General features: G+C 36.2%; 1 protein-coding gene across 1 annotated transcript in view; it reads right to left on the reverse strand.

The window, feature by feature from the left end:
• Window positions 1–25,155, reverse strand: part of LOC126455828 (uncharacterized) — a 222,137-nt gene that overhangs the window by 20,398 nt on the left and 176,584 nt on the right. Inside the window, exons 8-10 of the mRNA XM_050091589.1 lie at window positions 16,919–17,002; window positions 16,763–16,834; window positions 3,987–4,066 (exon numbers count right to left, since the gene is read on the reverse strand). Coding sequence (XP_049947546.1) covers window positions 3,987–4,066; window positions 16,763–16,834; window positions 16,919–17,002 — 236 coding nt within the window. The remainder of the gene's footprint in view (window positions 1–3,986; window positions 4,067–16,762; window positions 16,835–16,918; window positions 17,003–25,155) is intronic.

Consider the following 25,155-nt stretch of genomic DNA (forward strand, 5'->3'; position numbering starts at 1 on the left):
TCTACCCCTGTTCCATCCTTGCTCCCAATTCCTTGTCCCATGGCTGATACCCCTGCAACAGACATACAGTAAATGCAAGCTCTGCCCCATACATTTGCCCAGTACCACCTACTCCAGCCTGTCATAGGCACCTTCTATCTCATAATAGGCAGGGCTACTTCTGAATGCAGCCGTGCGATCTACTCTGTTGCTGAAACCAATATGTAGCATTCTGTGTGGGCATGACCACTAACAAGCTATCTGTATTCAGAAATATAATAGGAATAACACATAAATATATTATGTTATGCTGTACCTATATACTGATTTTGAAGAACAGGAAGAACCTGAGTCTGAAGGCATGTGTTCAATCAGTACATGACACTCATCTCCAAAGTAACAGGAACAGTCCAATCAAAGTGAGTATGGACCATTGTCACCCAAAAAGTCAAGGCCCAGGTTATTAGAAGACACTGATGACAGTGTACTAGAAAACATTTATGAAGACTATTACAATCATGGCTTTGGTTCCTGTTGCAAATTACCAAGGTGCTGTACATGCCTTATAAGTAAATCAAACTGCAGATTAATTCTAAATTATCTGTCTAGCAATAGGTAAGCAGAAGCTCATTTCAGAAGAAACAGACAGACACAATTACAAACTATAAAGGATCATTAATATCTCAATTTGATAGAGCGAGGTCATATGGATCTACAATTCACTATTGGCATCTGCAAATGTGGACACTAGAACCATCTAAAATGGCTGGCTTGAACAATTTCAGAGGTTCAATTTTTTTATCAATAATCTTAAGGCTGAATATGGTAGATCATCATCTTAGTCTTTTCTTACACTATGCAACAATGAATTTGCTTCTGGGTGAAAATAATGTGATTGTTATGTAAGTGTGATAGAGTTTGTGTATGTGTGTATATTCACAGGGTTACTGTACTTTATGTGTCACTGCAAAGATACATGTGCAGTGGTACAAACAAACAGGCACTCTTGGGCAATCTAATTAGTCCACGACAATTTCTAACTTGTCTGCAAGCTACAGCATGCACACAGGTTTCAATTAGTTTTATGAGGTTAGCTCCCATGCAGTTTCTCCTGTTAGTACATCAGCCTGATTTGGAGTTGACTAGAGAATAGTTCATGCTAGTGTGGTCCCGTGTTTTGTTAATCAACAGTTGCAGTAATATGTATTTAAGTGAGTTCGTATAAGTCATTCCATAATTCAGTGTGTGGTGATTCAATAAACGAAAATTGAACAGGTGCAGTTGTTTGAATTGTCTGCTACATTTGTGACAAAACAACATCCAATCAGGGCAAGAACACGTCCAGAAAGCTACGTGCAGCTTAAAAACATTACTTCAGATGTGAAGTCAGAGATCAAACAAAATGCTAGGCTCCCCATCCCTGCTGCAAAGTCTGTTGCTCTTGACTAACCCAGTGGTTAAACAGCAAGTGAAATTGAATGCCTTTTGCTGTTCCTATGTTTTGGCGGGAGCAGAGAGAACACCACTCAGATTGCTATTTCTGTTTGACCAACATATCTGGGTGCAGCAAGATGAACAAGTCAAAAATCATGTATCCAGATTGTCAATCTGTTCTAAAGCTTGTCGCACATGGTACAGATTAACCAGTGCCAATTCCTGCTTCATCTGATGCTATTAACAATGAAGAAAGTGATACTGAGGGTAATGACAGTGATGCTGAAGCTATAGAATACATTAATGATCCCAACAATATCATTAAAAAGCGACATTTGATCAGCCAAATTGAACTGGATGGCCTGGTTCACAATTTGTCCCTGTTCAAAGAAAAGTCTAAATTGCTGATTTTCAGACTGAAGGAGTGGAACTTACTTGAGAGGGAACTACTGTTATGTATTTTAGAGATTGCCACATGAAATTCGCAGCATAGTATGTTGTTGAACATGGTGTTTCTTTCTGTCATGACCTGACAGGACTCATAAAGGAACTAGATAACATATATGTTGCAGAAGAGTGGAGACTTTTTATTGACTCTGGCTCAAGTACTCTCAAAGATGCACTACTACACAATGGCAACCAGAAACCATCAATTCCTATTGCTCATGTCATGGGAATGAAGGAATCCTACAAAACAATAAAGACTCTCTTGATACTGATTAAGTAATCTGAGCACAACTGAAATGTTAGCAGTGATTTGAAGATTGTAGCTCTTCTGTTAGGAATGCAGATTGGGTATACAAAGTACATGTGCTTTCTTTGCCTATGTAATAGTCGCGATGACAAGACTCACTACACAGTGAAAAACTGGCAACCCTGAAATTTACCTGTAGCTGGACAGCACAACGTGCAACATATAACTCTTGTGGATCATAATAATATTTACCTACCTCCACTCCACAACGAACAGAGACTTATGAAACAGTTTGTTGCAGTGATAGATAACACAAATCGTGGTTTTCAGTACCTAAAAGATGAAAACTGACGTAAAATTGAAAGCAGGAATCTTTGTTGGACCAGAAATATGACAGTTGATTCAAGATCCACAATTCAGATTGGAACTCACGGAATGAGAACCAGCAGCTTGGGACACATTTTTCCTTGTCGTGCACAACTTTCTTGGGAACCACAGAGCAGACAACTATGCAGAAATTGTGGACAACTTGCTAACAGCCTTCCAGCACCTCAGTTGCTGAATGTCACTAAAGATGCATTTCTCAGATTCACATCTCACCTACTTTCCATCAAATATTGGAGCCATGAGTGACAAGCACAGCGAAAAATTACACCAGGAGATGTCACAATGGAAGCAAGATATTAAGGCCACTTAAATCCAAACATGATGGGGAATTATTGTTGGTTATTGCAGTGAGGCACAGAAGATGTTCACAGGCAGAAAGCAAGAAGTTCTACACACTTTTAAACCAATCAATTATCAATCTTAGTGTAACTAAGGGTCTCTGACTCATTTCAGAGTGGAATAAACATTTATAATTCACTTCTTAATTATTATATTTAGTGTTTTCATCCCAAAGCACACGCATTAATTTCCCTAAAATTTCTCACATTCGCAGTTCAACTTAGTTAATAGCATTATCCTTGATAACCTTTACATGTATGTAATATTTTTTCCTGATATGCCAGAGCAAATCTGACTGCAGTTCTGTATTCAGCACATATGAATTACTATAAGGAACATATCTTCAATCCAGTAGCAGTGAAAAAAATATTTTGTTACATAGTGTTATCTCTTGGAATCCAGCAAAGATCTTTCTTCTCAAATCTTCATGCATCTGTCAGGCTTCATATCATATCCACTTCTATTAGTGACTTATGGGTCATGTATACAGCAACTGAAACTAACTCATTGCCCTGTGACTATTATTAATCCAAAGATATCCTGCGATTGAGTGAAATCAGTTATCATTGTGGTAGAAGTGTGAGAGCAAAGCAGATGAATTATCATGTGTAGAATGAATTCACCTACCATCTGAATGTTAATTGTACAGGTACAGTGAGCAAACTACACATTTATTAACTTTCATGTCAGTAAAATCAAGTGTAAGTTACACAATTCAAACATTGTGTAACGGTCATGAAGCGTAAAAGTAGCCACCGAGTTCATTTTTTCGAATCCTGAATATAGGAAGCAAAAGAGACCTGCAATTCAACAAAGTAGTACTAAAGCACAAGACTTCTCTGAAGCACATTCTAGTGCTAATCAACCACATAACTAAAAATAACGCGAGATGTGATACATGTGATTTTCAGATATTGCCGTGCCTTTGAGATAATATGTGAATTTAAAGTGTTGTGATATTTTATTTCCATTTTCCATGGAACATCCAAATTTCTCATATCACAATAAAGTGGAACAAAAATCAGTTTCAACTGAATCACAAGATCAGGAATCTAATACAAGATATAACAATCCAGTTCCAAAATTTTCAGCCAAGTTGACAGTGAAGAATAAAATAATAATACATTTATGAACTGTTTGAAATAAGACTCACCATAATGAAGTCTTCTGAATCACATGGCATCACAATGCGATCATCACATTCTCTTGCATCCCCACCTCCAGAGCCTTCATCTGAAAAATGTTATGAATTGAGATGAAAAAAGGACGTTATTTTCATATTTTCATGGCTGATAATTTTATTTTGGTAAATTAGCACAAAAATTTCATAATATAGTATGACAAAAGTATTTTCATATAGTCTGCAGGCAGTTATGCATTTGTCAGATAATATACACCCATTGTCTAGGGGTAGTGTCTTTAACTAGTAACCAAATGTCTTGAATCCCAAGTTTGAACCCAGCTGCTGCTAAAATTAGGAATAACAATCATCAGTAATGGTGGCCAAAGGCATCTGGCATAGGGGCCACCATCACTCTGCCAACAGCCTTGTCAAAGAGGATAGAGGAGTGGACAGAGTTTCAGGGCACTCTCTCGCCACTGGGGTCAGAAACTGCACCAAAAAAGGCAGAAGAATCGGCAATGATAAATAGCATGAGGATGTAAAAGGCAATTGAAAACAATGCATTAAAGACGCATAATAAGACATGCAGCCTGTAATTGAAAAAGTTTTGTGATGATCTCTTCACTGGCAAAAGATTCCATGTTAGACCCCCATTCAGGTCTCTGGGAGTGTACTGCCAAGGGGGAGTGACCATCAGAAAGAAATGGAATAATCAACAAAGGAATAAAATTCTATGACTAAGAGCAAGGAATATCATAAGGTTGAATGTGGTAGGATAGCTAAAAACTCTGAAAAGGGAAATGCAGAGGCTCAATCTGGGTGAAGTCGGGGTCAGTAAAGTGAAATGGAGAGAATATTATGTTTTGTGGTCAGACAAATTTAGGGAAATATCAACAGTAGCAGAAAATGGTACAACAAGGGTAGGAATCATTATAGAAAAGTAGGCCACGGAATGAGGTTTTCTGAAAAGTTCAGGGATAAGATTTTTCCAAGAGCGAACTACTGTGAACCATTCAGTGTTGTGGTTCTCCTCATTGGGTTCAACAGAAAACCAACACAAACAATGATAGTTCAGGTATACATTCCAACATCACAAACAGAAGATGAAGATATGGAGAAAGTACAGTATACGAGATACTGAACAGGTTATTCAGTATGTAATGGGAGATGAAAATCTAATGTCATGGGGAACAGAATGCAGTAGGGGAGGAATAGAAGAAAGGGTTATGGGAGAACATGGGCTGCATAATAGGAACAAAAGAGGAGAAAGACAAATTGAGTTTTGCAATTAATTTTAGATGATAACAGCAAATATTCTGTTCAAGAATCACTAGAGGAGGAGGTATACTTCGAAAAGATCTGGAGGTACAGGAAGATTCTAGTTGGATACATCAAGGTCAGACAGAGATTCTGAAATCAGACACTGGACTGTAAGGCATACCCAAGAGCAGATACAGACTCAGATCATAATTTAGTACTGATGGAGAGTAGCCTAAAGTTTCTACAGAAGAATCAGTGTGGAAAAAAGTGGGTTACTGAAGTACTGAAGAATGATGAGATATGTTTTAAGTTCACTAAGGATGTGGATACTGCAGTAAGGAGTATCACAGTAGGTAGTTCAGTTGAAGAGGAGTGAACATCTTTAAAAATGGCAATCACAGATGTTGGACTGTCACACGTAGGTACAAGGAAGGTAACTTTAAAGAAACCTAGCATAGCAGAAGAACTACGTCAGTTTTATTGTACTTATTGTTCACTCTTGTCTACAAAAGCATCTTTTGTATAAGCCACTGGACAAGTCAAGTTATAAGTATACTTATGAAAGTCATTTCTAGGCTTACTTATTTAAGATTACAATAATACACTTTATACATAAAGTATTTAGAAAACACTCTTCATAAATTTAAATATTCATCAATGGAATACAAGCATGGTGCTGTAAATATGATTTTAGAGATTTTCCAAAGGTTTTAATCTCAGTAATAGCTTTTATGTTTTCAGGAAATTTGTCATAAAGTTCAACTTCCAAGTGGAAAGTACCTTTTTGGGACATAGGTGTGTTGATATGGGTTACATGTAAATGTTTGTTTTGTCTGGTAAAGTGACCATGTATATCAGAACTGTTTTGCAGTTTTCAGTCCTTACCTATTACATTTATTTTAAAGAATATAATGGTTTCCATAATGTATACACATGGTAATGGGGGAATGCCAGGTATTTTTTAAGAGTCTCTAGGTTTGCATCCAAATAAGTTTCTAATGGCCCTTTTTTGTAGTTTGAAAGGGCTATTAGCTGTTTTAGAGTTTCACCAGAAAGTGACTCCATACTTAAGGTAAAAATGCATGGTATGCATTCACTACTGTTTTGTCACTACTGCATGATTTTGGTTAGCAAAGGAGGTGACATGTCTTGCACAGCTCTGCATTTAGGTATTAAATATGCTTATTCAATGTTACAATGCTCTGCAGCCAAGGTCCTAAGAATTTGGTTTCAGTGCCATTACCAACCAGTTCATTGTTGATAGAGACCAATAGCATAAAAATGTCCTTCACTCTGGAATTTTAGTACAATGGTTTTTTTACTATTTATTACAAGCTGATTATTCTCCGCCCAGCTGCTAATCTGTTTTGTGACAATGTTTACTGATTGCTGTAGCCATTCACTGCTGTCTCCTTTTAGTAAAATTGTGATGTCACATGCAAATATGACTGTTTTCTGTGTATCCACATTTAGGCTGAAATCCTTTATATAAAGAAGGAATAAAAGGGGTCCCCTTACTGATCCTTGGGGTACACCATATCTAATTTGTTTATAGTCTGATAAGTGTTCAGATATAGTTTTTAGGTGGATATTTGTGTGCTTGATGCACACTGCTTGCTTACAAATGCTCGGGAAGGAACTGATTGCTGGACAGATATCAAATACCATATTGTTCAAGTTTTGATGGCAGAATCTTACGGTCAATCATGTCAAAAGCTTTTGAAATATCAATAAATACTCCTATTGATTCCAGTCTCCTGTACCTCAGGCTTAATATGCAGTTGCTGCACTAAATATAAATAGCAGTTATCGCTGACCTCTAATTTCTGAATCCACGTTGTTCATTATATAGGTTATTGTTTTTATTTACAAATTTCATAAGTTTTTCATACATAACTTTTTCTAATATGCTTGAAATGCAGGAGGAAATTGTGATGGGTCTGTAGCTATTTATTTAAATTATCTGTCTCACCTTTTCTATATACTGGAATGACAGGATGTTTTCAATACTTGATTAATGAAAGGAGGGCATGCAAAAATGTCCAGGGAAATACATGATTACAGCAACATAAATCACTCAGGAATGAAATACATAGGAAGTGCAGGAGAGCCAAGGTGAAATGGCTGCAACAAAAATGGGAAGAAATCAAAAAACAAATGACTGAAGGACTTACTCAGAATATACAAAATTCTTCAATTAAATGAAAATCAAGGCTGGTAACATTAAGAGCGCAATGGAAATTCCGCTATTGAACACAGAGGAAAGAGCAGATAGGTGGAAAGAGATCATTAAAGGCCCTATGAAGGGGAGGGCTTGTCTGATGACTTCATAGAAGAAGGAACTGGAGTCAATAAGGAAGACATAGGAGATCCAGTCAGAACTTAAAAGAGTTCTGGAAGACCTGAGATCAAATAAAGCAGAGGGGATAGATAACATTCCATCAGAATTTCTTAAATCATTGAGGTAATGGCCTATTCAAGTGTCTGTATAATTTATGAGACTGGTGACATACCATCAGACTTCCAGAAAAATATCATCCACAAAATTCTGAAGATATCAGGGCAGATAGGTGCAAAAACTATCCCACAGTAAGCTTAACATCTCACACATCCAAGCTGCTGACAAGAACAATATACATAAGAACAGAAAAGAAAATTGAGGATCTGTTAGATGATGATCAGTTTGGCTTTAGAAAAGGTAGCACCAGACAGGTAATTCTTACTTTGCACTTGATAATGGATGCAAGACTGAAGAAAAATCAAGATACATTCATACAATTTCTCAGTCTAGCAAAAGTGCTTAACAATGTGAAATGGGGTGCTAGATGTTCAAAATTCTGAGAAAAATAGGAGTAAGCTACAGTGAAAGATGGGAAGTACATAATATGTACAAGAGTCAAGGGGGACCAACAACATCTTAAGACAGAGAATGAAGTGCTAGGATTAAAAATGATGTAAGGCACAGAGGGAGTCTTTTATTATTTAATCTATATACAGAAGAAGAAATAACTGAAATAAAAGAAAGGTTCAAGAATGAGATTGAAATTCAGGGTGAAAGAATATCAATGATCAGATTCGCTGGTGACATCACTATTCTCAGAGAAAGTAAATAAGAATTACACAAACTGTTGAGTGGAATGAACTGGGTATTGAGTATGGAATATGGATTGAGAGTACACCAGAAAAAGACAAAAGTAATGAGATATAGCAGAAATAGTGTGAAACTGAATATCAAATCTGGTGGTCACAAGTAAGATGTAATTCAAGAATTCTAGTACGATGGAAGTAAAACAACCCATGATGGATGAAGCAAGAATATAAAAATCACACTAAAACAGGAAAAGGTGGCATTCCAGACCAAGAGAAGTCTACTGATAAAAAAGATAAGCCTTAATTTGAGAGTGAAATTTCGGAGAATGTGCATTTGGAATATAGCATTGTATGGTAGTGTATCATGGACAGCAGGAAAACTAGAAATGTAGAGAATTGAAGTGTTTGAGATATGGTGCTACAGAAGAGTGTTGAATATCAGATGGACTACTGAGATAAGGAAGTAGGAGGTTCTGCACAGAACGAAGCAAGAAACACATGGAAAATACTGACAAGAAGAAGGGATATGACAATACAATATGTGTTGAGGCATCCGGGAAGAAACTCCATGTTACTAAGGGAAGTGTCGAAGGTAAAAGCTGTAAGGGAAGACAGAGACTGGAATATATCTAGCAAATAATTAATGATATAGGATGCAAGTGCTGTCATAAAATGAAGAGGTTGGTATTGTAGAGGAGTTTGTGGTGGGCCAAATCGAACCAGTCAGGAGACAGATGACTCAAAAAACTACATCCAGAGGTATGTCTCCACACATTAAAAATTAATGTGATACTCTTGTTAGAAACAGGCTTCTCTTCAGTTACAAACTCATGTTACTCATTAATAGAACTTTTAATTCCACAGTTGTGCACCTTAAATGTACCAGTACAACCATTGGCACAAGTCGGTCTCTTTTCATATAACCCACAAGCACAGAAAATTTGACAAAATGCGTTAAAAATTTGTTTATGAGTTAGTAGGTTGCCTGCCTCCTATATGTTAATGGCTGCCTGCTCATTATTTCATTATGTAATAATGGATGAAGGGATTAAATATGTCAGTGCACCCTGATATCCCATACACTGGTTTGAATCTTCTATGCCTGTATCTGCTTCTAAATTAGGTTTCAGGATAGATGCATAAGAGGCATGTTTGAAAGCAACTAGAAGGAATTAAAGCAGTTACAAGGAAATAAAATAAATATTAACACAATGGATTAAGTTGCAAGTCACACCATCACAGACAGAAAACAGTTACACTTTCTTTATAAGGAAACCATATGATGAGTACTGTTCAGCCTTGTGGCTACTATAAGTAACAAGGTGAGTCCAGAGATCTGGAGTCCCCCCCCCCCCCCCCACCAAAAATCATCTAAATGAAATTACATATGACCGAGTTGCTGTGGAGTGAAACTGAAAGATATTTTGATTTTCAATCATACAACAAAAATGGGATATGCACTATCAATAGTCAGCAAGGTCAATGATAGATTTAAACTGTCCATACATCTGTAGCACTGCTGGCCATCACCCATACCTATTTTAGCAAAGACAATTGTTGGCCTTGCTTGAGCTCAGTTGTTGTTTTGTTAATCAGTTCAGTTCTTATTTGGTATTAAATTCAAAGTAAGTACTATCATTTATTGTTTTTGTGCTGTGTGCTGTTGTGGTAGTTTCTAATTATGGATAGGCTTGCAACAAGAAAGAAAAGGAAAACAGATTTTGATTCACCTGCTAGTGTTATGGTATGTTAAAAATGTGTACACACCACTGTAAGAGCTTAATTACCTAGCTGTCTATCTATGTATCTACAGCAGCACTGGAGTTGTTATTTGGAGCCTGGAAGAACTTTGGGATTGCAATATTTCAGTATTTCACAAGGCACTGAAGTGGTAAATATCATTACAAATAACATTATATTAAATTTAGTGCATACAAATACACTTGGATTTGTCTGTGTTGTCCAAAAATCATGTTTATCAACAAAAATATCACACAAAAGGTGATGGGAGTATTTCTTTAAAATAGTTACTAAATATTCTATCATTAGTAGCCCAAATGACAAAACATCACCCAGTCTGGTTATCCAGATGGTACTCAATTATGAAAAACAGTTCCGATACAGAATGATGAGGATGGGTTTGTGGAGATAGAAAGGAGTATTTGATGGTAGTAAATTATATAGTTCATTCATTTCTAAAAGATTTTTTCAGTGGGCTGATTGAATACATCAAAGCTGACTGTGCCCTGCATTCATCTCTCCCCCTTTCATGCAAAATCAACATACACTATTGTAATACTATAATAATTGAAGCCAGAAAGTCCATGCACAATTAAATCTTAAAATATGCATCCATTCATGCCCTACCAAATGACTAAACATGCACAATTAAAGGAAGAACATGCAACGTCAGAATTCAATATTTTGTTGTGGTGCATTTTATTTTATTTTAAAACAATGTATAACAACCAGTTTTTCCAAATTCTCCACCGACTTGGGGTAACACTGCTTGTTGAACCACTGAGCTACCAACCTTTCGATTCAGGAGGCGAAGTGGATTGAAAATGGTTTTCAGTTTAGCAAATGCTATGGTTGGTCACTTACTATAAGCCACAACCAGTTCCTTCCAAATACCTTTCTTTCTCAACAGATTTCAGTTCCATTAAAGATCCAACCCTTTGCTTAAATGTATCCAACCCTTTGCTTAAATGTAAAGTACTGCATCAAAGGTAAGCCGAGCATCTCTTCAGAGACTCCTGGCACTAAAAGCCATATAATAAATAAATAATAATCTAGATTCTCCTCGTTTAGGCACACATGTTTGTATGTTGTGATATTCTTTAATGCAGAAAATGATCTTTTGTACACTGCAAGAAGTGAGAGATGCATACTTAAATGAGAAAATTTGGGAAAATGTAAGGTTGAATAACTCAAAATCCTTTGCATTTTTGCTACCAAAAATTGTTCTAGATCCCCTGTCAAACAGAACTCTCTTTATTCCAAAAGCCCTGTTGGTAAAAATCATGGTGTTGCAAAATATTTGCACTCAAACATTTCTGATAACTTCCTCAACTCAAATCCAGACTGAAAGAAGAAGAGTGTAAAATGACCTGGGAGGGTGAAGGAAGATTGGAGATTGAATGCTTGTTAGTGGTTTGCCAAATATAGCAGTCCTAAGTAATGAGATCATATCTCCCCTTGGTGAAAACTCCAAGATCATTGTCGAATAAAATGGTTTCTCATACTTTATGGAAATTTTCAGAATAAATGAAGAAATGAGTTTTTTAAGGTCCTCTTTAACAAATCAGACCCTGCCACCCCTCCCCCCCCCCCCCCTTCCCCTCTTTTTTGATCAAATCCTGGCTACATCCTTGTATGCAATACTCGTGTAACATTATATTCATTACTTGTGACATTTCTGTACATGTGGTCACCCTAATAGTGTACAGAATATTATGATAAGTTTAATTTTCCACATCTTTACTCAGCAAGCCTCCTAATGGAATGTGGGAGGGAGTACCTCTGGTACCACTACCTTGCCAGTTCCATTCACAAACTGGGGATGGGAAGAATGAATGTCAATATCAGTAAACCTCTGTATGAGCTCTAATTTATTTAATTTGCATGTAATGGTCATTTTGCAAGATGTAGATAAAGAAAAAGAGGCAGCAGTATCTCATCTTAATAGGGAACCTGAAACATTTAGCTCTGGAAAAGAGCAGTTAGAAGAACTGTGGCTCAAGTTCAGAAGAATAGTTGGTGATGAACTTGATTGATAAGTACCTAGTAAAACAGTTGCAGGTGGGAGGGGCTCTCTTTGGTATACAGTCACCATAAAGAAACTTCTAAAGGAATAGAGACTACTACACACTTGGTGCAAAACAAATCATAGAGAGATGCTGAATGAAATTCATTTGGCTGTCAAGAAAGCAGTGCCTGAAGCCCTCAGAGACCATTGTTGTAGAATATTATTGAAAGATCTCTCACAAAACCCAAAGAAATTCTGGTCAAGTGTAAAGGCTATTTGTGATACCAAAGCAAGTATCTAGAAACTAATGGATGAGATAGGCACTGAAACCGAGGGTAGCAAAGCAAAAGCAAAAACACTGAATTTTATTTTCAAATGTTCCATTATAAATGAAAATCCTGGTGTATTGCACTGCTGGAAAGATGAGTGGTACAGATATTATTACGTCATTCACACAACTACCATCCAACATCCATTTGCTGTAGAATCTTAGAACATATTCTGAGCTCGAACATAATGAGGTCTCTCCAACAGAATGACCTTCTCCAAGCCAACCAAAATGAATTCGGAAAACATCAGTCATGTGAAACCCGACTCTCACTTTTCTCCCATCACACCCTGAAAGTCATGGATCAACACCTTTGCTGCTCATGTTGTACATTAATACCCTTGTAGATGATATAAATAGTAACCTCAGACTTTTCACAGCTGATGCTATTATCTATAATGAAGTTTTGTCTGAAAAAAGTAGCACAAATATTCAGCCATATATTGTTAAGTTGTCAGAGTGATGTAAAGATTAGAATCTTGCTATAAATGTTCAGAAATTTAAAACTGTGTGCTTCACAAAATGTAAAAATTTAATGTCCTGTGACTACAGTATCAAGAAGCTACAAATCAAATTGGTAAACTCATACCTATGTGCAAAGGTTTGTAGAGACAGGAAATGGAATGCTCACACAGGACCAGGCATAGGACAAGCAGGTGGCAGACCTCAGTTCATTGGTAGAATGCTGGGGAAATCAGTCTACTTAGGAGATTGCTTGTAGATCAGTTTCAAATACTGCTCAACTGAGCACGATTCATACCAAATAGGACTAACAGAGGCTATTAACCATATATAGCAGGAATGATCACAGGTTTCTTTGACCCACAGGAGAGTGTCATGAAGATGCTGAAGAAACTGAAGTGGCAGATAGTTGAAGAAATACACAAACTACCCCAAGGAAGCATGCTTAGAAAATGTTTAATTTCTAGCCTTACATCATCAATCTAGGAATATATTATAAAGGGAGTGGTAATATATTCCTAGATTGATGATGTACAATCATGAGAACGAGATTAGATTAGTTACAGCACACACAGAAGCATTTAAAGTCATTCTTGCTATACTCCATAAATGAGTACCCTGTGCCATGCCCTCCACAGTGATTTCCAGAGTATGGACATAGATGTGAGAGGAAGCATTATGTTGCCCTGACTTCTCAGAACACATGCTTTCACAATTTCAACAGTAAACCATTTCATATTTATTTATTTATTTATTTATTTTATTTATTTATTTATTTATTTATTTATATTTTTTATATATTTTTTTTTATTCATAATGCATAATGTCTCTCTTGTAGCATATGCCATTGGAATTTGTTGAGCATCTCCATAACACTATCACACTTAATAAATCAGGGCTGGCCATGGCATGCCAAACTTCATGCATGCAGCATGTGCAGGCCATGGGCAAGCCAGGGCCCAAACATGGCTTTGCTCGGTCCTTCTTGGAAGTACCTGGAACAGTGTGACATTTCATTTAGCATTGGAGTGCAGCATTCTTTGGTCGTCACAACTCTCGGAGTTCAGCAGAACAGTTCTGTCAGCACCTTTTAATCTTCAATATTTGTTTATGGTATGAGGGACAGTCACAGGTCCAGTGACAATTTGCACAAAAAGAGGCAGTTCACCAATCTTTCATCACAATCTTTTAAAATAAGTGAGAATGAAAGAAGAGAGGGATGAGAGTTCCCAATTTACATAAGCGACTGGCATTGCATATCTGCTATGAAATGGCATTACCTTACCACGCAGAAAGAATTTAAAGATTTAGTTGACAAGGAAATAGCAAAAAATTACAATGATTGACAGACAGTATTCAGTGTTTTGTACATTAAAAAGCACTTTGTGCTAAATTTGTAGGTCTGGAGCACGTGAAGAAATTGGTGATACAAATTATTGCACACATTATTCTATTGACAGTTGGAACAGGTTTCAACTGAACTCAACAAAGAGTTGGAGACTTCATACATTAATACAAAGTATTTTGGTTAAGTCAAGAGGTACATCAGAGATGATTTTTTTTTTTATTTAAAACTCACTATTGTTGAATTTATGAAGGAAAAAGGAGTGCAGGAATGAAAATTAGAACATCCAGAATGAAATGCAGACTTCACATTTTAACTGAACTGCATGCTGCCCACAGTAAGAAACTGCAAGGTACCTTCTCTTTGATTGATGGGGGATGCATTTTAAAAGAAAATCACATTGTAGTAGGCACACATTTTGATAAAGACAGTCTAGTTCTCTAAACTGACTCACCTGAAGAAAACACAAGGTTTGAAGAATTCATTGTTGCCTTGAAACAATTACAAGGATAGTTTTATAAAGATTTTGGGGACGCTATCAACATTACATCTGCTCCTGAGCTTTTTTGGACACCATTTGCCATTCCAGTTGAAATGGCTCCTGTGCATGTGCAGATGTAGCTGATTGATCCGCAAGGTAATTCCAGTTTTAATGGCAGATCTCGTGACATGAAAACTGCCCAGGACATCGACATTGCTTTCCTCAGGTAGAGTACAAGTCTTCATAATAAGGTTGCAAAAGTGCTATAATATTTCAATTGGCATATTTGTGTTAAAGGCCTTTTTTGATCATGAAACTAAGTAAGTTATGATTATGTGACAACTTGAGTGCAAAACTCTGTGAAATTGTCTGTGTCTGTTTGTATGCCAGCAGTTTGTAGCAAACAAAAATTATATTGTGTCTTTAGTGTGCAAAAAGTAGTTGAATATTATTGAAAATATGTTTTGTTAGTGAGAAATATAAATTCAGAATCAAGTAGTATGCAGTGTGCCTACACCGCAATTTAAATGCGCCACATTCGCGGTTTCCCCCTCTTCCACCTCCTTGTAGTAAGATAGCATGGTATTGTGGTGGGGGAAATGTGAATTGAGGCTGAGGGCATTGGCATTCATTCTCTGGGCATGGCTCATGAGCCGAAATGTTGGCTGCTCCTGTACTAAAACTACCCATGACAAAATGTTAAAAAATGTTTTGATGGTTCTCTTCTAAATCTTCTATTAATTCAGCTTCCTGAGAGCACCAGAGTGACTGCATTACTCGAGGATAAGTCCAAAAAATGTTTTTCAAGCTACTTTTTTCACAGATGAATTTCGTTTTAACATTCTTCCAATGAATCTCAGGTTGGAATCTGCACTTTTCATAATTATTTATATGTGTCCTTTCCAATTTAGTTCATTCTGTCTTAGTACTCAGAGGTATTTTATGAGTCATACTGTTTCCAATGGTTTATTGCCAATGGAATAACTGGACAGTAATGGACCTTTTGGTTTATTGACACACATTACATTTATTTACATTCAGGGTCCACTGGCAGTCACTGCACTAATTAGCAATCCTTCAAATATATTCTTGCATTTTTCCACTGAAATCTGATGCAACCCTTCCTCTATTCAACAGCATCATCTGCACATAGCCTCATGATGTTTCTGAATTTATTCACTAGATCATTTGTGTACACTGCAAACAGTAACAGTTCTGCAACACTCCCTTAGGGTACTCCAAAAAATTACCTTTACATTTCTAAGTTCATGTTTTGTTCACTGTGCAACAGTGTGGAAAAGTATCAGATGCCCCGTGGAAGTCAAGAAACATGGAATCAACCTGAATGCAGTTGTCTACTGCACTCTGATTCCCATGGACAGAAGGTGCTTGCAGAGTCTATGGTGATTTTCTTACAGTATATCTTCGTTCTCCAAAAATGTTATTATTTTCTAATATTTCTGATTCTTGGTTAATAAAAAATCATTTTCAGTGATGCAGGATTGTTATAATTCCGATCATCTGGCCCAAGTCTACATTTCTGTGGAATAGATACAGTGCTAACACTACCACAATTTGCACAACTTAAATGAACATCTGACCTGTCTGCATGGTGAATTATTAACAAGAAATTAAGAGAGCCTCTGCACGTTCTTTAGTTTAAATACCTACAGAAGTAATATTTTCAAAAGCCAATAATCTACTGTCCACCTGTGTGCTGCCATTAGGATGGCACTTTTAAGTACAGATCAAGTGTATGAGGAACTGGTGAGAGGATGATGTCAGATTAAACAATGTGATTTTCTGTGACAATATTGTACAATTTAATTATGCTAATTTGCCTCCAGTCAACTGTGACTCAAGTAAGCAGGGTGTTTTATTCTCTATCTAATCATTTGTACTGCTGAAAAAATTTCTATTCATTTCCTTGAAATATATATATGTATATAGTTCTGCTACTTGGTACAGGATTTAAGAGCCAGACAGAAAAATGTTCCTTGTTCAAAATGAAAATAAAAAAGAACAAAAGAAAATGATGAAAAGAACACTTCATTTCTGTTTATTATTACTATCTTGTGATAAAAGAAATTACCTGCCTGGTTTTCTGGTGGCCCAATCCTGAATGAGTTCTCATCACATGGCTCATAGGCTATGGAGCACATACCTGTCAAAAATAAAATGCCACTACATAAACAACGAATTCTCAGATCTTGCTTTTGAAATGATGATGACAATAATTGTACCATACCTGATTCCTGCCTGACACAAATCAGGTAATCCTGATTGGCTAAATGTCTTCCATTGTCAGCAAAGTTCATTGTTCGTATAATACCTGTTAATAAAATATTCACAAGATATAATACCAGTAATAATAATCAGAAGAAAATCAGAACAAGTGTCCAAGTGGATGAATACTAGGATAACTTGGTGATGGTCAAAACAATAAAAGATTAACAAAAAAAATCCAGAGGAAAATAAACAAATTACATTACTTTTTTTATAACTTACAGAGGTATTTCAAATATAGGCATAGCTTGAAATAACATACATCAGTCATCACCAAAATTCATTAGGTTGTTACCAAGCCAGTGTTGCACAAAATACAATATACATGCATGCTGGTAGCACTGCAATATGCTTAATTCATCTGTACATGATATATTTGAAAGTAGAACAGCCATTAGTGCTAGTGAGTGAGAATGAAATAGCTCAGGCAGCCAACTTGGTCATACAGAGCCACAGCATCATCTGGCAGTTGAACTTATTGTAAGTAGATTTGAAGAGATAGTCTGGTAATAATGTGTAACCACAAGTCTGCTTACTTATGATTCAACTGCGAGTTACAACATCCATCAGTGAGCAAAATTTTCTACTATTCAGTCAAAAGAATAGGACTGCAACTCTATTCGAAGTATGATTCTTCTATAGTCACCAGGAGTATATATTATTTATTTTTCACATATTGCTTTATGTAGGTAATACATATACAGTTTTACTCTACCTTACATCCACCTTTTCCGGTCACAGCCAGAAGCCCATATGCACATTGCTAAAGTTTCCTCTAGTATGTTTCTTCTATATAATGACCGCCTCAATGTAATGTTCATATTTCTGGAACCCTAACCAATTATTTCCCTATTCATAGCATTTAAGACACTGGTGTAGATGCTTCATTTTCCATTTTGTAGATCTGTACGGCTCCGAAAGTCTGTGCTCAGCATGAGTCACACATCAGTGTCAATGTCTGAGTCACAAGAGATGTGACCACATCATACTTGTCGCTTGTCTCATTGGTGCTACTTTGCTTTTTCTTTTCCCCGCATAAGAAAATGCTGAACACCTGTACAGTGTGTTTAATTGTATTTATTATATATATATATATATATATATATATATATATATATATATATATATATATATATATATGTCTGCTTGTGTCTGTATATGTGTGGATGGATATGTGTGTGTGTGTGTGTGTGTGTGTGTGTGTGTGTGTGTGTGTGTGTGTGTGTGTGTGTGTGTGTGCGAGTGTATACCTGTCCTTTTTTCCCCCTAAGGTAAGTCTTTCCGCTCCCGGGATTGGAATGACTCCTTACCCTCTCCCTTAAAACCCACATCCTTTCGTCTTTCCCTCTCCTTCTCTCTTTCCTGATGAGGCAACAGTTTGTTGCGAAAGCTTGAATTTTGTGTGTATGTTTGTGTTTGTTTGTGTGTCTATCGACCTGCCAGTGCTTTCGTTCGGTAAGTCACCTCATCTTTGTTTTTATATATAATTTTTCCCATGTGGAATGTTTCCCTCTATATATATATATATATATATATATATATATATATATATATATATAAACAAAGATGATGTGACTTACCAAACGAAAGCGCTGGCAGGTCGATAGACACACAAACAAACACAAACATACACTTATACTTATACTTATTATAAAATATTATAATTTTATTTATTATTTAATTTATGTGTTTATTTATGCCCCTATTACATGATACACCTGAGATGCACCTCAAGTGTACATTTTTGGACTGTAGATTGGTTCACATCGACCAATTACTCAATACACATGGGATATTCCTGGCGCAAATCTGTACACACAAAATAGATGGAATAACACTTGAAAATGGAAGAGGAATGAGTCATTTTTTGTGAAGTCGTTTATTTGAATTAAAAATGGAAAATGGAAGTGAAAATAAAAGTGATAGTTAGTTGGAAGATGAACCTGAGACCTTGTATACAAAGGCAGCTGAAGGATTTGAAACATTCAGGAGGTTCATGGTGGCCCATAAACTTGAGGACACAACAATAGCACAACTTTCTCATTTGGAGCAAGAAATGGTTCTTATACATTCTAGAAGAAACCTGAAGCAAACAAGTTTGCTTAACTACTACAAAAAGTCCTAAGTATGTGATGTTCTAGTTGTGCCAGTTCACAGTTTTTAGCAACTGTTTGACTGAAGTTGTATTTTACAAGTTCATTATTAAAGTAATTATTTGCAGTTAATTCTTTTTTTAATTTTTACCATTCACTGGTTTTCTGTAGTATGTCCTCAGTAAAATTTGACTCGACTTCTATAATTATCAACTGGAGGTCTTCCTCCTTATAGTGTCTTCCTCCATACAGTGTTCAGAATTCATGGTCCCTTAAAAAATCTTATGTAGAGGTTTATCGTTTTATACAGTATATCGCTCATCACAGAATGAAGTATTTTGGGTGAGTTCCTTGGAATGTATATTGACCATTCTCGTCATGGATCAGTCAAATGGACTAGTCAAGGTCTGTCTTGTAAAGTAGTAATAGACAAGTTTCAGTTCAGTGAGAAGTCAGATTTTGGTTATTCATCAGACTTTTGTGTAAGGTACAGTTATTCATCAGACTTCCATGTAATGTATGCCTACTGTCAAATTTCCTGGACAGTGCCTATGTTGAGAAAATGGAACTTTAGGCAAATGAACATAACTCTATGAGATTCCACATCAATTTGTGACTGACAAGTATACAGACAGGAGTCAGAAAAAAAGGGAAATTTTTAAATTTGTGTTGGTAGCCCTGGACGATGTATGTAGCACCCATATTATAACATTCATGATATTGGACTTGTCAAAGTACAAAACAGTATAAAATATTACATATCTGTATTATGTACAAAAATCTTATCATTCGTATTGTGGCATCGATAGGTCATAGTGACCATAGACAACATTAATCTTTGGGACTAAGGTCACTCATCTGAGACACCATATTAATTCAGTCTGTTCTTATACCTTGTACTGTGTGCACGTGTATGATAATTGTCAAAGTATATGCATGTGCAGATATTAGTGAGGACAGTTTATTCCATATACCACTATTTGTATCCTGTTCCCATAGTATCAACACATCTTTATAACAAAAACATTATTTTGTTTAATTAGGTTATAAAATTATATCTGTACATACAGATAAAATAAAAGCTAGTGAAGTACCTTGGTTGATTTTACTAAAACTATTCAATACCAATACTTTAGTTAAATAGACATAGTAACATATGGCACAAAAGTTAGGTGCATAATTAGATACATAGTTTAGTTTTATGTAGGAATGGTTTGATAATTATAAATTTTTGTTTAGAGAGTTATGAAAGACCTACAGATTTGAGCAAAATTCCAGGTATTCATTAATGGTGTAGAAGTTGTTGTTTATTAGTAGAGTTTTAGTCCCTTTTTTTGTATTAATGTTTGGCATTTTTTTGATGTTATCTAGCAATGCAATGTAAAGGATTTTTAGTTTGTAAACAGCATTGTTTCTGATATATTGATTTTCTGTGAACATCCCTATGATAATCATCCCTGTTCCTTGTTAGATGATTGTGGATCTCACAAATCGAAGCAGATACTTGATGGTTTTTAATGAAACAGTACTTTCAAATATAAATATAAATGGTTAGGTCATGATTTTTAATTACTTGAAGTTACCTCTACATGATGCTCTGTAAGCAAAATCACTTACTAACCTTACAGCTTTCTTTTAAGCTTAAAAGACTGTTTGGCCAAATAGGTATTTCCCCACAATACTATACCATACCTCAGTAGACTATGCATGTATGCATAACACATACTTAACCCTATTTCAGTATTGCAGCAATCTTTAAGCATTCTTAATATGTAATAGTACTTGCTTAATTTTTTTGCTAAGCATTTCTAAATGTTTTTCCCATCTTAGATACTCATCCACCCATAATCCAAAAAATTTTGTGTGATACTTTTGCTGAATTTGGCTATTTGATAATGTGAATTTTACATTGATTCTGTTTTTGTTCATTATATGGTTGAAGTTCATCCATACAGTTCTGTTTTCATTGACAACTAGACAGTTATCTTTAAACCATTTTTCTGCCACTTCTGCTGTTCTGTCAAGATTTTGCTGCACCTCCTAATTATTCTTTCCTTTTATAATGAAGCTGGTACCATCAGCAAGTAATATAGTATCTGCTGTTGAAAACTGTTGTGGTAGATCATTAATAAAAACCAATAATAACAATGGTCTCAATACTGAGGCCTGGGGCACCTCCCAATTAACCCTTTTATGTTCAGAATGGTACACATTCCCATCCTGAGAAATTTGCGTTCTTTGTTTCCTATCAGTTAAATATTACTTGAACCACTAATAGGAAATACCACAGACACCATAATTATATAGTTTTAACAGTAAAAGATTATGATTTATGAGAGAAAACGCTTTAGAATGGTCAAAAAACAACCCACAGATCAGTTCCTTGTCCTTAATAACTTTCTAAACAATATTTAGGAAATTGAAGAGGGCTGTTTGTGTAGATTTGCATCTAGCAATCTGTCATACATTTCTCTTTCAATTATTTTCAAAAACACAGATAATAATGATAGTGGTCTGAAATTTTTAATGTCAAACTTGTTACCACTTTTATAAACTGGTGTTACTGTTGACTGCTTAAGTTTACTTGGAAACACACCAGTTTCAAAGGAGTCATTGACTATGTCCACAAGTTGAGAGACAAAATTATCATTACTATATACAGGGTTATTACAAATGATTGAAGAGATTTCACAGCTCTACAATAACTTTATTATTTGAGATATTTTCACAATGCTTTGCACACACATACAAAAATTCAAAAAGTTTTTTTAGGCATTCACAAATGTTCGATATGTGCCCCTTTAGTGATTCGGCAGACATCAAGCCGATAATCAAGTTCCTCCCACACTCGGCGCATGTCCCCATCAATGAGTTCGAAAGCATCGTTGATGCGAGCTCGCAGTTCTGGCACGTTTCTTGGTAGAGGAGGTTTAAACACTGAATCTTTCACATAACCCCACAGAAAGAAATTGCATGGGGTTAAGTCGGGAGAGCATGGAGGCCATGACATGAATTGCTGATCATGATCTCCACCATGACCGATCCATCGGTTTTCCCTTACAGAGGCATCCAGAAGCTTTAAACTGTGCATACCATCGCTGAACGGAGTTAGCAGTTGGTGGATCTTTGTTGAACTTCGTCCTGAAGTGTCGTTCCACTGTTATGACTGACTGATGTGAGTACATTTCAAGCACGACATACGCTTTCTCAGCTCCTGTCGCCATTTTGTCTCACTGCACTCTCGAGCGCTCTGGTGGCAGAAACCTGAAGTGCGGCTTCAGCCGAACAAAACTTTATGAGTTTTTCTATGTATCTGTAGTGTGTCGTGACCATATGTCAATGAATGGAGCTACAGTGAATTTATGAAATCGCTTCAATCATATGTAATAGCCCTATATAATAATTTTGTCAGGGATACCATCAAATCCGCCGGTCATTTTACTCTTTAGTTTACTAATAGTCATTTGTACTTCTTTGGATGTTATGGGATACAGGTACATTGTCCTTTCATTTATTGGAGTTATTACCTTTGACTGTGATTATATTTAGTTGTGATTATGTTTTGGGCTACATTAATATAATGATCATTAAATATATTAGCGTTTGCCTATATGATTATTAATAAACTTTCCACACTGATTTCATTTTGTTGTTACCCTTTCTGATATATGATTCATTGTGCTTCTTTTCTGCAGCAACTATAGCTTCCCTGTGCTTTTTCCTATAAAACTGTATATATGGTTTCGAGGTAGTACTTTTCTTTGCACACTTATACAGCATATTAAGACTTTCTGATGACTCTGATTTCACTTGTTATCCATGAATTTGATTTTTTGTTTATTTTCATTCTCTTCAGAGCCAATGAAATGTCATAGCAGTATTTATAATTTGACAAGAACTTGATGAATTTTATATCTACAGAACTCTTGGTTTCCATGTTCCAATTTATATTTTTAACATGAGATGAAAGACCCTAATGCTGTTATCATTAATTAATCTTCTCTCAATATACCTCCTGTTGTCACTTTTCTCATGAGATTTCCTTAAAGTCAATTTAATTGCGTGATGGTCAGAGAAACCTGTATCCAATACCTCAGATTTAAAGCCACATTTTGTTTTGTCAATGAATTTTCGGCCAATAGTATTTTCACTTTTGCTGCCGTACCTGGTGATATCTTCTACACATATATCCCTACTGTATGTTTTTAGTAGATTAACCAGTTTCTGCCCTTAATGCTGAGTAATATATAGAAACCAGCCATTTAGTTGACATAGACTTTTGGGGTGCTGCACAAGATACATTTGCCACCAGTTTTTTTTTTTTTTTTTCCACCCCAAAAACCAGTTACGATGTGGAGGCTGCATGTAGAGAATTTGCCATCATTACAATTTAAGAAGCCCTAATCACCTAATCATGTTCCATCAGCACATGGAATAAACTATAAACTTGTGGATACATAACTTTGAGAATACATGTTCAACAACAAAAAAAGAAACACCACAGACAATATCAAAGCCATCTGAGACACTGTCATAAGAAGTCCACACTGTTCACTTCATCAAAAGGCATCATCTTTACAGTTGTATAGTTCAAGTGTTTGAAGAATATTGGTACAGGACTTTCATTACCATCCATTCAAGTTGACAGTTGTCCAGGAACTGAAATGCAATGATCCACCTACTACAATGATAATTCTGAGAACTAATGGTTGAAAAGATAAACAATGAAAATGAGTTTGTTAACAACATGTGGATGTCAGATGAAACCAATCTTTATCTGAGGATTTGTTAAAAAACAACATTTCCATTACTAGGCACAAAAGTATCCTCCTCACTGCACCAACAACCACTGCACAACAATGAATTTATCGTATGAGGTGCTGTGACACCATCTGACATAAATAGGACCTTCTTTTTTATTTTTTTGTTAGGATGAAAGTGGTCTTGCGAATACAGTCACATTGGATCACTAGATTGTCATGCTCAAAATCTACAGGTATTTCCACATATTACTGACAATGGCTGGTTTCAGCAAGTCGGATCAATGTCACACAGCATAAATACTGATGGATGTTGTAAGCCAGTTATTTGGAAACCATATTATTTCAAGAGATTGTGTTGTGGCGCTGATGAGGTCGACACCAGCATCGAGATGTGTTCGTCTTTGGATTCTGAGCATCGTCTTTAGACTCTGAGCATTGTCTTTGGGCTGTTCCGCCATGTTCAGTTCTTTGTGAGCCTTGCATGTGTTTAGATGAGTAAATGAACTACTGCAAAATGGGTGTTGTTTGGTGTAACCAACCCGAACTTCCCCCTCACTGGTGACCCCGACATGACCCAGTGAGGGGGAAGTTCGGGTTTGTTACACCATAGCTTAGGGTCCAAAGATGAATGCATATCGATGCTGGTGTCGACCTTATCAGCACCACAGTGTCATTCCATGGCCTCCTGGATCTCCAGATCTATCAGCATGAAATTTTTTCTTTTGAGGTCACCTTAAAGGCAAACTGTATCATAATTAACCTGCTATAACAGAAGAATTGAGAGCTAAGATCCAAGAAGCAATTGCCAAAATTCCTGTTGAAATGTACAATTTATCCAAGAGACTGCTCGAATGTTTTCACAAAAGCCTCACCTGCAAGATGTCATCTTCAAGAAATAAATTCATTTAATATAGTCTTAAATTGCATGTTTTTGACTGTGAAATGAAATGATCATGTGGCATTGTTAGCCAGGAGGCCCCATCCAGGGAAGTTCGGCTACCCAGTGCAAGTCTTATTTCAGTTGACGCCATACTGGGTGACTTGTGTGACAGTGATGAGAATGAAATGATGATTATAACACCACAACAACCAGTCCACAAGTGGAGAAAATCTCCAACCCATCCAGGACTCAAACGCAGGCCCACTGCATGGGAGGCAAGCACGTTACCACTCAGCTAAGCAGGTGGACTTCTTGACTGTAATATGACACAAATAAATTTACTTAACACATTTTTTTCATAAAAATATTTAATTTTTTCAATTTCCCATTTCTCTTAATCAGCTTGCGTAAGAGATGAAATCCTCTTTATGCTGGTCCAATGAGTGATGAATTGTTCCTACAA

The sequence above is a fragment of the Schistocerca serialis genome, chromosome 2 (genome assembly GCF_023864345.2).
Source record: "Schistocerca serialis cubense isolate TAMUIC-IGC-003099 chromosome 2, iqSchSeri2.2, whole genome shotgun sequence".
Taxonomy (NCBI): domain Eukaryota; kingdom Metazoa; phylum Arthropoda; class Insecta; order Orthoptera; family Acrididae; genus Schistocerca; species Schistocerca serialis.